Source organism: Castor canadensis, chromosome 12 (genome assembly GCF_047511655.1).
Source record: "Castor canadensis chromosome 12, mCasCan1.hap1v2, whole genome shotgun sequence".
NCBI lineage: Eukaryota > Metazoa > Chordata > Mammalia > Rodentia > Castoridae > Castor > Castor canadensis.
Genome location: NC_133397.1, coordinates 127564460 through 127578007, shown reverse-complemented (window position 1 = coordinate 127578007; position 13548 = coordinate 127564460). Strand labels below are relative to the sequence as shown.

At 51.3% G+C, this 13548-nt stretch overlaps 1 protein-coding gene across 5 annotated transcripts; it reads left to right on the top strand.

The window, feature by feature from the left end:
• Nucleotides 1–1270: 1270 nt before the first annotated feature.
• Nucleotides 1271–10375, top strand: Rwdd3 (RWD domain containing 3). 5 transcript variants are annotated; one of them, XM_020163934.2, is made up of 4 exons: nucleotides 1271–1419; nucleotides 7554–8044; nucleotides 9759–9874; nucleotides 9949–10375. In XM_020163934.2, the coding sequence occupies exons 1-4, from the start codon at nucleotides 1335–1337 to the stop codon at nucleotides 10058–10060; spliced, it is 804 nt and encodes a 267-aa protein (XP_020019523.1). In that variant the 5' UTR covers nucleotides 1271–1334; the 3' UTR covers nucleotides 10061–10375. The 5 variants fall into 5 exon arrangements, with proteins under 5 accessions (XP_020019523.1, XP_020019521.1, XP_073907045.1 ...); XM_020163932.2 differs by having other exon boundaries at nucleotides 7554–8053; XM_074050944.1 differs by having other exon boundaries at nucleotides 9759–10375.
• The last annotated feature ends 3173 nt before the right edge of the window (nucleotides 10376–13548 follow it).

Below are 13548 nucleotides of genomic sequence, written 5' to 3'. Positions count from 1 at the left end.
CAAACATACCAAGAGACACAAGCACCACAGACTAGTGCAACACAATGGATTGCTAATTCTGTTACCCTATTGGTATTTCTCAAATTTATAAGTTTGGGTCACAAACTTATCAATCCTCAGCCTCCCAAGAGCTGGGATTACAGGCATGCACCACCATGCCCAACTCTGTCTTTCCATTATTATTTAAGCTCCTGGAGTCAAAATGGTAATGGACACATTGTGTTGTTTTGCATTTACCAGTACAAAATAATAAACACCGAGAAGCCAGCGTTTGCTAGTGTTTTGTTCCTGGATCACACTGACTCTTTCAGCAGGGCTGTTCTCTGAAGGCAGGAGACATGGGGACATGATGACAAGGTCCAGGGTCACCTCCGAAGGCCAGGGCTGGCAAGCCCACCTCCGCTCTCTGACCCTTTGCGGGAATCCGGACCTGCTCCCGGGTCCGGGACTGGTACCAGTTCAGCATCTCGGAGGTCATCGCTGCTAAACCCAGCCCAGCCCGCCGGGGTCACCACCAGCTGCACCAGGGCGATTTGTATGCCTTTGTCCCTGCGGATCCCGGACACAGGTCAAGAGCAGGACAAGGGCTCACCCTGCGGGGTCTCCTCTCTTCCCGTCGGTGCTGTCCATCCCCACCCCAGAGCCCATGGCCCAGCCTGGGTGAGGGAAGATATGATGTTCAAAGCCCGGGACTCGATCTACAGGACGTGGGGCTTTGCCCCGGAAGCAGCAGGTGGGCTGGGCGGCCCTCTGGTGGGCACAGAGTTGGGTGAGCGAGGCCCTGGACCTCGGAGAAAAACCCCAAACCGAGAGGATGAACCTCCCACGTTGAATTAAAGAGCAGCGGGCTCTGGGCGGGGTTTCTGGCCCCGCCCCTCCCCGTGCTGTAGCCCCGCCCACCGCCCTCCCACTGGCCCGCCCCTCACTCCCCGCCCACTCACAGTCTCCGCCACGCCCCCTTTTCACCCGGCCCTTCGCTCCGCCCCCTGCGATGTTTTAGCCCCACCTATCACCTCCCCCCTCGCCCCGTCCCGTCTACCTCCTTCCCACTCGCCCCTCCCCTCGTCCCCCCTTCCCGTCACTGTCACCGCCCCCGCCCCTTTTTCACCCGGCCCATAGCCCCGCCCCGCTCTTCGCCCCGCCCAACTTCGCTCTCACCCAGCTCCATTTCCCCCCCCGCTCTCGCGTCGCCCCGCCCCTTCCCCGCCCCTTTCCCCGCCCCTCCGGCTCTTTTCCGGCCGGGCTGCGCGGACGCGGGCGCCCCCCAGTGGCCGCGTGGCTGCGCTGCTCCTGACCGGGAGGCGGAAGAGGAGGTGCGAGCCCGGGCCGCGAACATGGCGGAGCTGGTGCGGGAGGAGCTCCAGGCCTTGGCGGCGATTTTCTGCGGTCCGCACGAGTGGGAGGTGTTGAGCCGCTCAGGTGAATACCCGGCCGTGGCCTCCGCTGTCCCCGCGGCCGCAGTTGGGACCCGGTTAGGGAAGGATGGAGACCGGAGCTGGTCTCCACCCCACAACGCGTGCCCTGGCCCGCGCTGCACACCCCAAATCCAGCCCCCCGCATTGACATTGCCCGGTGTCTTCGACAGGCACCACGCACCTGCCGTGATGGCTCTCACCTGTCCAACTGCTCACCTCCCCAGTGCCCAGCACCTGCAGGTCCTCGGGGTGTTTGTCGAGTGACTCACAGGTCACGAGCCTGTGAGGAGCCCTAAGTCCTGCTGCGGGGTCAGAGCGACCCCCAGAAGGAAGTGCTGAAAGGAGGACCGCGGTTTCTTAATACCGAGAACTCTGGGGCTGGAAATTGAGCGTGACTTTCAAGTCGTCCTCCTAATTAATTTGATTCAATAAGTAATTGAATTATGAAAGGATCAGCCTAAGACACTGTGTTGCCAGGAGACTCACTGGGGTGAGCTCAAGTGGGGTGCTTGGTGCTTGGTGCTCACGGCTGTTTGCTGAGGGGAAGGTGAGGGTGCTTTCTCTGACATGCTAACCATGCATCAGGTTCCTGGCCACCACTCTGGCTGTCCCTGTCACTTTGGGATGGAGGATTTAGCACTCAGCACCATCAGTTCCTTCCTGATGCCTGTGGCATTAGGACCCGTTGCTGAGGTTGCCATTTCCTGGGTGAGGACAGCCTGGGAAGGTCAGGGTGCTGGCCCAGGTCAGCCAGGCCGAGGGGACTGAGTGAGCCTCAGTGTAGCTGACTTCGTTTGTGCTACGAATTTTCTGGCCTTTCTGTCCATTTTGACCTCTGTAAGGGTTGTAATAGAGCTCACACTCAGAGGCACCAGGAGTAGCAGATAAAGTGACCCCCATACTCTAGCTGGGAGGGTGGACCAAATCCATGGCCTTCTGTCCCTCCCCATGTGGTGTAGACAGCCCAGGTCCAGTGTGGTCACTGCCCCTCCTTCTGTGCATCCTCTTGATGCCTGCACTCAGCTTCTGGTCTGCAGAGATCACCAGAACTGGTTAAGTGACTGCAGGCTGTAGTGTAAGGACCTCTCCTATATCAAGCTCTCTCTCTGTCGTTTTGGCAGACGTGGGAATTGAACTCAGGGCCTGGTGCTGGGCAAATGCTCTAACCCTGAGCCATCACCCCGTCCTCTGTAGTTTGGTTTCTGATAGGGTCTCATGCTTTTGCTCTGGCTGGCCTTGGAAGCTGGGATTACAGGTAGTTGTCACCAAGCCTGGCTTGATTTTTGAGATTAGGATCTTGCTGACTTTGCTTGGGATGGCCTTCTGTGTCCGGAAAGAGAATTTAGCAAGCACCCAGACAAACTTACGACCTTATGCTCAAAACAACCCCAAAGTGTGCGTGCACCTGTGAGCCAGGTGAGCCATTGCTCTGTGTCTTCTTCTCCTTCCTGGGGCCGGAGAGCTGCTGTGCCAGTGCTTGTCCACAGGCCACAAACGTGTGACGCGGGAGGTGTGTAGAAGTCTGTATCGCCTAGTACGTTTGCACAGCAGCTTCAGAGTGGGCTGTCCAGTGTATGAATGCTTGTGTCAAGTGCAAAGTAGGTCACCACAGTCGCACACAGACCCTTCCACCCACGCTTCCAGCATATGTGAGAATGCAGCTGAAGTATACAACAAGCACTGGTGGCGCTGTGTGTGGCAAGCGGCCCGGGAGTCAGAGGGAAGAACCTGCCACATGAGGTCCAGAAGGTGCTGGGCTCCACGTGGTCGTGAGTCTCTGAGGGTCTAGAAACACTGAAAAAGGAAAGGCGTGTGTAGGGACTGTCAGCCTGCACGCTGTGGGAGTGGCTTCTCGCTGGGCTCCCTGTGAATCCTGAAGGACTTGCTCTCAGACCCAGTGTCTGTGAGGGTTTCTGCTGTGTGTTACAGGCCACGAAGTAGAGCGAAATCCTAACCTTAACATTAGCGCAGGCCTGTGATCCTAGCTAATGGGGAGGCTGAGATCAGGAGGATCAAGGTTCGAGGCCAGCACAGCAACTAGCTCGTCTCCAAAATAACCAGAGGAAAATGGCGGTGTGGCTCAAACAGTAGAGCCCCTTCTTTGCAGGCAGGAAGCCCTGAGTTCAAACCCCAGTCCTGCAAAAAAGCCATTAGAGTGGACATAGGTAGGGTCGGTTTGAACGTCTCTTGTCTGGGCGCGGTGAGGAGCACATTTCTGCTCTGTGCTTTGAGGAAGGACAGGCTTGAACCTGCTCCAGCCTGTGACTCAGGAGCTCGGAGCACTTACTGTCGTGAAGCAGAGTGACTTATAAAAAAGAAAGAGCTGCTGAACAGGTGCCTGCACTTCGAGCAGAGGGTCAGACCTGCACATGGCAGGGTCGTTGGGACAGACACAGTGGCCTCGGGGTTTGTGGACGTTTTAGTTTGCAGTTGGGGGCTGGGAGAGGCAGAGAGCAGTTGGTTTTCTGCACGTACTCTGTGGCTAAGCTGTGAATAACCTGGAAGCAGGTGGGAAAAACACACAGTGCGTGTGACAGTCACGCAAAGAAGGACAAGGACCATTCTAATTGCATATAGAAACCGAGGTAGGCATGAGAGGGCAGGACGCGCAGGTCTAGTTTTAGGGAGAAATGAGTTTAAAAGACTGATTTATCCCCATGGACCTCAGTGCAACGAGACAGCGTCACCTTGTGCAGTTCTGGTTGGCAGCGATGGCGAGCATGTGGGGCGGGTTCACCGAGAAGATGAGGAGTGTCAGTCCGTCCTGACAGAGACCCCAGTCCGTGTCCTGAACGTCGGCTAGAACTCACACTTCCAGTTTTCTGAGGAAAAGGCTGGCTCCCACTGCCTTTCGGCTTCCTGTCTAGGACCAGAGAAGACAGAGGGCAAAGAAAGCTGGTGAGGGTGTGCGTGGCTGGCTGTCCTCCTGGCAGCTGGCTCACTGCTCTGCCCTGGAACCCCTGGGTACTTGTGCTGTACGACAGAGAGGGGAAACTGTGCGCTTGGATTTTTCTATTTCCTTTTTCCTCCTTCTTCTTCTTCTTTCAGGTAGGGTCTCACACTGTCTTTTGCCTGGGCTGGCCTCAAACTGCAGTCCTCCTACATTCTCCTGCCGAGTAGCTGGCACTATAGACGTGTTCCAGTATGCCTCACCTGGCTCCAGGGTTTAGATCAGGAAGGGGAAAAGCTTGACTGGGCACTGTGGCTCCTGCCTATAATCCCAGCTACTTGGGAAGTGCGAATAGGAGAGTCAGGATCCAGACTAGCTTGGGCATAAAACACTAGGCCCTCTTCAAAAAATAACTAAAGCCTGAAGGGCTGTGGGTGTGGCTCACATGGTAGAGCTCCTGCTTGACAAATGCAAGGCTCTGAGTTCCAATGCCAGTACTGGAAAAAAAAAAACAGAAAGAGGGAAGCTTGCTTTGTAGGCCACAGATAACTCAGTTTTCTGTGGCTGTCCTAACAAATGACCACAAATGGTGAGGCTAAACCAGCACATTTGAGTTCTTAAAGGTCTGCAGGTCTGAAATCAAGTTGGCAGGGTCTGTGATTACATTTAGACGACAGGGTGGTCCAGGACGAGGGTCGTAGGCCTGGGGTGTGCACGATTTTGGGTCCAGTATTTAGCCTGCTGCTCTGTGAGTCTATGACTCCCGGCTACTCGCTCGATCCCAAAAACTGAATATCCCCCGTGCAGCTGAGGTGCTCCAGTGGGCCTCCTCCCCTCTTCTCCATCATTTCGGTGATGAAGCGCCAGCTGGGCTCAGCCGCAGTCGCCAGGGTCTGAAAGACTGAAGCACACAGCCCCACGGAGGTGTCAGGAAGGCTGCAGGGAGGTTGAGAGGGAAGGAGGCACTGAGTGACGGTGACTGGAATGGTGTTGGAGGAGGTAGGGCTTGTGTGCAAGGATGACAAGGACAGAGCACTGTCAGTGATGGATGGAGCCCTCCCCAAAAGCTGCAGCCAGAGGCCACCAGAGCTTCAGCTGCGGAGGAGACAGCTCCCCAGGTGGAGCAAGCCGGTGCTGCCCACCGCACAGGAGGTGTCCTTGTCCCTTGTCCAGGAGGTGGCAGAGGTGGAAGTGTGCACACAGTGGTGCTTGTCACAGCCGAGGAGCGCTGAGTTTAGGGACCCTGAAGTCCTGGGAGATGGAGGCTCCCTGGGATCTTAAGACTGCACGCACAGTGGGCACAGGAGGTTGGCCGCAATTCTGCTCGCTCCTTCTCCTGAGGGAGTGCATGGTCTTTATTACATTGGTCACCAGAAATGTGACCTAGAGGGAAGCACCTCCAAGGCTGGCTGTCACGCACAGGTCCTTGAGCCTTCCGCTCGGAGGACCTCCGAGATGCCAGCCCCTGGAGTGCGCACCTCGATGTTTGTGTACGTTACACGTATGCGTAAATAATGACAGTTTTAGGTAGGAGAGAATCCATGAGTCAGTGACAGCATCTGTCACCCAGAGACCTGTACAGTGTCCGGGGCCAGGAGTGTGCTGGTGAAATGTTTGTTACACATGAATGAAGGTTTTTTTTGGCAGTACTGGGGTTTGCATTGAGAGCTTGTTAGGCGGGGCTCTACTGCTTGAGCTGCACCTCCAGCTATTTTTGCTCTCATTATTTTGGAGACTGAGTCTCACTTTTTGCGCAGGCTGGGCTGCAATCTTCCTGTTTTATGCTTCCTGGTAGCTGGGATGTGGTAGCATGCACTACCACACCCAACTTTTTTCTGTTGAGATGGGGTCTCACAAACTTTCTTTGGCCTGGCTGACCTGGCACCACCTCCTGATCTCAGCCTAGTTTGGGATGACGGGTGTGCCTCACCATGTCCAGCAATTGCTTGAGATGAGGGTCTCGCTACATTTTTTGCCTGGGCTAACCTTGAACTGTGATCCTCCTGATCTCAGCCTCCCAAGTAGCTGGGATTACAGGCATGAGCCACTGGTTGCTGGCTGTGAATGGAGATCTTGAAAAGTTATACCTTCTCCTTGAGAGAGACCATGGACTCCCCGATGATCCCTGGAGAGTCTGTTCAGCCTGATGGTCATGTCTACTGGCTTGCTGGTGATTGTCGTCCCACACAGCAGAATGTACTAATTGTCTGCTGGGTACAACAAGTACATTAAAAGAAAGATTAACTCAATGAAAGAAAGAGGAATTTTGAGAAATGTGGTGGATTTTAGATGGAGGTACCTTGCCAAGTTTGGAAAATTTTTTTGTCCACAAACTGTCATGCAGACCGTCACATCCACAAGTGTGAGTGATCTGAGTGTGGTCTTTGGGGTGCTGACTGTGTTTCCAGGTGATGGCCTACACTGTAGTCCTTGCACAGACACTGCATCTGTTAGAGAGGAACTGTTGCTGAAGTGCTGGTCCTGCAGGAACAGGGTGGGGGGGGATGTGGCTGGGGGAACAATGGCTCCTACACGCAGTGGGTCAATGTCCAGGAAGCAGGATCCATTTCTGTGGGGGTCTGTCACATGGGGGTGCACTCGGGTTTTGGTGGAGGCTGTTGGAAATGGGGACGAGAAAGTGGAAAAGGCCGGGCAGAAGCAGGTCCACCCTCAAGAGATGCATTCGCCCCGCTCTGGTCTCTGCTCCTCTCCCCTGCAGAACGCGTCTGCCTGACGTTTGATCGCCTGAGAGAAGTGGGGGGAGGCCGAGCACATCCCAGAGCACAGAACACTTCCCCGCAGGTCCCCGTGTCTGGGGGCCGAGCAGTGCCTTGTTGGCCCCTGGGTCACAGTGCCTGGTGCACCGATGCTCATTTTGGTGAAGAGCAGGGCGGTCCAGGCGACCTTCAGTTCATTACTGACTTCTGTGTACATGTCATTGTTGTGTTCAGAACCGCCAACTCAAGCTGAGGATGAAAAACGGTTTTGGTAATTGAGTGAAAACAGGTGGGAGTGAGTGTGTGGCAGCAGGTGTGGGTGGGGTGTGCCCGAAAGCAGGAGTGTCCCGAGCTGTGTTTGCGGTTGGAAGATGCAATGCATAAATCACATCTTTCTTAGTATTGTGTTTCTTCTAAAATAACTCTGCATTTCCCCTGAGAATTAAATCGCATTTGTTAGACTTACCATTTATTAGTGTTCCACTCGTGTGGCATTACCCGTAAGTAACGATCGCTTTGGATGCCTTCCAGAGACAGATGGGACTGTGTTCAGAATTCTCACGCGGGCCCAAGGACTTCTTGATGCGGACACGCCCTTGGAGCTGGTGTTCCACCTGCCCGTCCACTACCCTTCGTGTCCACCCCGTGTTGCTGTGAACTCTGAGCCTCTGACCCGAGCCCAGTGTGCAGCCGTGGAGGAGAGGATGCTTGAGCAAGCACAGAGCCTTTTGATGGGGCCCATGGTTCACGAGCTGGTTCTGTGGGTTCAGCAGAACCTCAGGCACATCCTCGACCAACCAGAAACTGGAGGTGGCCGTCAGAAGTGTGCTGTGTCAGCGAGCGCGGCCACGGCGGGTGACGGACTGTGGCTGACTCTCCTGCACCTGGACCACATGCGAGCCAGGGGCAAGTACGTGAGGACCGTGCAGAAGTGGGCTGCAGACCTCGGGCTGACGGGAAGACTGATGTTCCTCGGCAGAACAATACTGATCTTGCTCCAGGGGGAGCGCAACAACATCAAGGTGCCGAAAGTGAGATGCTGCCTGTGAATCTGGCCCTAACACGGTGTCTGGAAGTGTGTTTTCTAACAGTGGGGTAGAGAATCAGGAAGATGTTTCTGCATGACCACGTCCATGGGTCTTCATTTTCTGTTTCGAGAATGTCCAGCTCCTTTTGCAACTGCAAACTTGCAAAGCTTAAGAATAAGATCACATTTTAAAGGCCGTGCACTTGGTGGAAGTGACAGGCTGTAATCTTAAAGCCTCTGTGGCACCTGTGCTTGCTCTTACAGCTAGCCACGAACTCTACCGTGTGCTAAGAGTTTGTGAGTATTGGTGTTTCTTTCCATAGTTAGGCACAGCAAGGCGCACATTTGTGGATAGCCTGCAAAATTTGTAATTTTCTGGCAGTTAAAAATACATCCTGCCACTTTAATTTTGTGTCTCTAATATGGGGAAAGAAGCTTATCCTGTGTAGCCGGGTTCAGTGTTAGTGGGGTCATTAGGACTGTCACCCTGTCACCTCCCACCTAACTTGTGCTTTCCGCCTGGCTTGTCTCAGCAGGTGCCTTCAGAGCCATCATCTCCACATTTTTCAAATTCTTATTCTAAACTCCTCTAAGCTGCTTTATGAGGGACCAGACAAGGAAAACTGCTTATTATATTTTCACTATCAAAAGAGCTACAAGTCACTTAATAAACCTTACACTTCCAGATAGGTTGGGTCAGGAATAATTACAGTAGGATTTATTTAAAACAGATGTAGTGTGAACAAGCTGTAATCTCAAAGATGTGTAGAATAATAACCTAGCTCTCCGAGGTGGGCTCTTACCACAAGACTCCTTTGGCATTTGCTTAACCAGGCTCTTGCTAGGTTGCAGTCTGTAGATAAAACAGTAAATTAGATACAACCTGTCTGCTGGATTGGCACCTGACCAGGGAACCCCGGATTGGAAGGCAGTTTCTAGTCTGTCTGTACACTTTGATCGTTTTGGGGAAAATACTAGCTGACGAAAATGAATGCACATTTCATTTTCTTGCTCTTATTTACCCCAAAGGCTCTGTTTTTTCTTTAAACCAACTTGGGCTTCCAAGGATAAATGCAGTGTTTTGTGGGTGTTTTTCCTCAGATCAAATTGTCAATCAGTTAGCAAGTATCTATGCAGACGATTAGAACTCTGGTGATGCACAGAAGTGATATCTTTCTAAGAGCTTTTTTTTTTAACAACTGTCTCCAGAATACCAGTTTACGTGACCTTCCCTGTTAGGTGGGTGTGAGATTCCTTACTAGGATCGAGGTGCATGTATAGATGCCTCCGTGGCACGTGCCGGGTGCCTGATGACCTTGTCCCGTTGGGTTGGTAGTAACAGCGGTGACTCGCCCTGTGACATGCGTGTGCCACTGCACTGTATCCCTGTGAGTACTTAAGTGAATTACCCCCTTCATCACCAGAGCTACCGAGGAGGCAGGGCCTGTCATGAGTCTGTAGGGACAGGTGGATGGAGGCACAGAGGGTTTGCTCGGAGCCTGTAGGGAGCACAGCCCAGATGCAAACTTGGGCTCCTTCTGCTGGGACGGTGAGAATGTCATCTGCCCCGTGTAAAAGCCCAGCCAGCCCTGCTCCTCGACTCCGAGCGCGTCTAGGCGTGAAAACCAGCCTGCAGGGCTCCAGCTCCTCCATAGCAGGGCCTTGGGTCAGGGTGAGACATGCGTCTAACTCGCTGCTTTATCGCCTAGGACTACCTGGTTCTGCAGAAAAGCTCCAAAGTGGATGTGGACTCCAGTGGGAGGAAGTGCAAAGAGAAAATGCTCAGCGTCCTCTTTGACTCAGAAGCGCAGAGGGAGCACAGGAGGTACAGGACTCGAGGCAGGTGGAGGCGGGGAGGCCTCCGAATCCTGGCCCTCATGGCCCTCTCGTGTACCGCAGGTTTCTGGAGTTCGAGGTCAAGGAGTATTCTGCACTGGACGAGCTGCGAGCGGAGTTTGAGGCAGCCGGGCTCTCCAGGCTCTTCTCCCAAGTTCTGGGGCTGCTGAAGTGAAGAGGGCGCGTGACAGCGCCGCAGCGGGTCGCTGGCCTCGGGACTGGCTCGCGGGAGTGGTCGTAGCAGCACTTTTAAACTTTCTCTGAAGCAAGACGGCCTCGTTTGCTGGAACAAAGCAGTCTGTTCTGTGGAATGTTAAACATGGCAAGACCCCGTATGAGCTAATTTTTGCTAAGTTTACTAGCTAGAACATTATTTGGAAGATAAATAAAAAAGATGATAGTAAGTGACTCCTCGTTTTCATGTGGACTGTTTGTGTGGAACTATGCAATTTTCTGGCTAATTTTCTTGTAATTAAATGAGTTTTAAGTATGTGTTTTCATGTTTATTTTTCTCGTGTTTACTTTTTTTGGCATTTACTCGTGATTCTTCCCCATTCAGCTTATTATGTCTTGTGTTTTAAGTTGAATGTAAGAGAAGTATAATAATGCTGATTTCTTTATGGAATTACATAAATTATTGGTCCAAATAGAACAAAACAAAGAAATTCTATAGAACCTGGGGCTGGGTGTGGTGAAGCATGCCTGCAATCCCAGCTACTTAGGGCATAGAGATCAGGAGGATCGTGATTCAAGGCTAGCCCAGGCAAAACGTCAGCAAGACCCAATTTCAACAAATACTCCAGGCACGGTGGTGCATGCTTATAATCCCAGATATGTGGGAGGGGCGGTAAGAGGCTCACTGACTGAGGCCAGCCCTGGGCAAAAAAGTGTGACCTACCTTTAAAAAAAAAAATTAAAGTGAAAAGGGTCTTGAGTTCAAGCCAGTACCAAACCCCCTCCAAATTCTATAGAGTGTAAGCTACAATTGCTTTCTTCAGGGTTTCAGAATAGCACAGTGCTTGTGGGCTGTGGGGCTAGAGAGGGAATCTAAGGCGGGAAGCACTTGCATTTTCTCCTCACCAGATCCAACATCTTCTTTAGTGGGATGTTAAGATGAACGCAGCCCTTAAATACTGAATTGTGACAGTCCTGAAGTACGATGGAGCCCTGATGGGAAAGGGTGTGGCCATACTTGCCCTGGTGGCCTTTGCAGTTGACAGAAGGCACAAAGCTTGGGCCAGTCAAGCTGGATACCACGCACTCGGAGCCCGCTGGTTTGCTCGTGTGAGGCTGACTGCGTTTGGAGGAGCAGTCGTGGTTGGAGGCACTGCGACCACAGTTGACAATCTACAGTAACTCTAAGTCCCCTTCTGTGAGCCCAGAGGTGTCAAGAGGGACGCAATAGCAGACCGGCAAGAACAGTCTTCTCAACTGTGGCTTGGGATGATGGGGTGTCCATAGGGAAAAACAAATGAACATGGCGTCCAATTCACACTGTACTTTGGGTTAATTGCAGTGAGTTACAGTCCTATGTGGGATGACAAACTGTTTTAGAATAAAATGAATTTTTGCTGACCTTTGAGACTTTCTTTATGTGGTACTGGGATTTGAACTCAGGGCTGCACACTTGGTAGGCAGGTGCTCTACCACCCAAGAGATTGTCTTGAGCAAAACCCAAAAGCAATAATCTTTACAGAAAAGAGTGATAATATGTGCTCCACACAGATTAAGAGCAACTGTTCCCTGGAAGATAATAAAGAGAAAGGCAAAACATGGGCTGGAAGAAGGTGTTTGAGCATAGTTTTGTTGATCTAATTTCCAGAAGTAGATAAGACAACAAAGATGGGTACAAGAATCTTCAGTAGGGATTTTCCAACTAAGAATATCCAAGTGTTCAGAAAACATGTAAAGGTGCTGACCCTCGGTAGTAATCAGGAAAAATGCAAATTAAAATCACAGTAATACACCACTGGTCACTCAGCGGAATCGCTGAAATTTATTTAAAAGATTGATAACAAGAGCTGGCAAAGAAGTAGAGCAATGGTAGTACTGTGCACCGTTAGTCAAGTACCTGACCCAAGTGCTCCAAATCAACACCAAGGAAAATGGAGGGTTCCACGCGCCATGGCCTGGCAATTGTATTTGTAGGTGTAGAGCTTGCACAAGGGTGTGTGTATGATACACATTCGTAACTTTTTTTTTAGTGGTATTGGATCCTGAACTCAGGGCTTTGTGCTTGCTAGGCATGTGCTCAGTCAGTCAAGTCACACCCCCAGTTGTGTTTGCTTTAGTTTCAGTTTTAGAGAGGCGCTTATGCTTTTTGCCTGGGCTGGCCTCATAGGAGCCTCCTCCCGTGTAGCCAGAATCAGGCACATGTCACCATGCCTGGCCGACAAGGTTAGTTTCTAAAGACCCAAATGAAGCAACCCAAACATCCATAAATGGCAGAATAGAAAGTAAATGGTGGTCCACTTACAGAGTGGACTACTACATAAACTAAATGTGTGCATGGCAGCTACATGGAGTAATGCAGATTCATCTTTTTCTTTTTTAAAATCAGTATTAGACCAAATGAAGCAAACACAAAAGGATATAAACTGTGATTCCAAAGGCTCAAAAGCAGCAAAGCCATCCTAAATTAGGGTGCACACTTAAGTTTTAAGTGCTAAAACTGGAAGAGTACAAGGAAACGGTTCTGGCTGTCTGGATGGCTGTGACCTGTAAGGAAAAGGGTGAGGCTGTGGTTAGGAAAAGGCAGGGGAGCTGGGGGCCTCTTCTTCCTCCCTAGGGCACTGGTTTCTCAGGCATTTCGCTGATAATTCATTAACTTACATAGCTACTATAATTTGTATTTCTGTATTTCTTCCCCTGTAAAATAGGTTTGGCTGAAAAACCCCCAGATTTATATTTATAATATTTTTGGTAAATAAGAAAAATATTTATACTTCTTAAATATTTATAACTAATATAATTTTTTAATCCTAACATTTGGCTTAGTCATCGACAAAATTGTAAGGTAGGTCCAGAAGGGGAGACTATTTTGTATGGTAGGGAAATCTCTAAGGAGGTGACATTGCAGTCAATACTTGATGACAAGGGACCAACCACAGGAACATGAAGATGGTTTGGTTTAAAGTCTGTGGTTGGGTTGAGTAGTATCAGTTACTGGTTTTGTCATCTAGTCTAATTTTGTTGAGCCATGGACTAAGTAGTTCTTGTAGTGTTTACACAACTGTGCCTGCACCTGTTCAGCCTGGGCTCCCTTCCCCATGGAGACCCCTGTGCCCATACCTGGGCACACTGCTGTGCACTTCTGAGCACGTCTCTGAAGATAGGAATGTGTGGGAATGATGGTTAACTCGTATGCATATATATATTTATATATATATATGAATGATGGTTAGTGTTGGTTGACTGGGTTGATAGGTGCCTAGAGAACTGGCAATGCCCACTTCTGGGTGTGATGGTGAAGTGTTTCCAGAACCCATCGCCCAGTGGGTCAGTGAACTGAGTGGGGAGACCCACTTGGAATTGGGCTGCACCATCCAAAGGGTGGGGCCCGGTGAACACCAAGCAGAAGAAGGGACGCCTGCAGACACCCAAGGCTCTTCTTGTCTTGAGCAGATGCCTTCTTTGCTGTTGCCATCACCTGTGATCACCCAC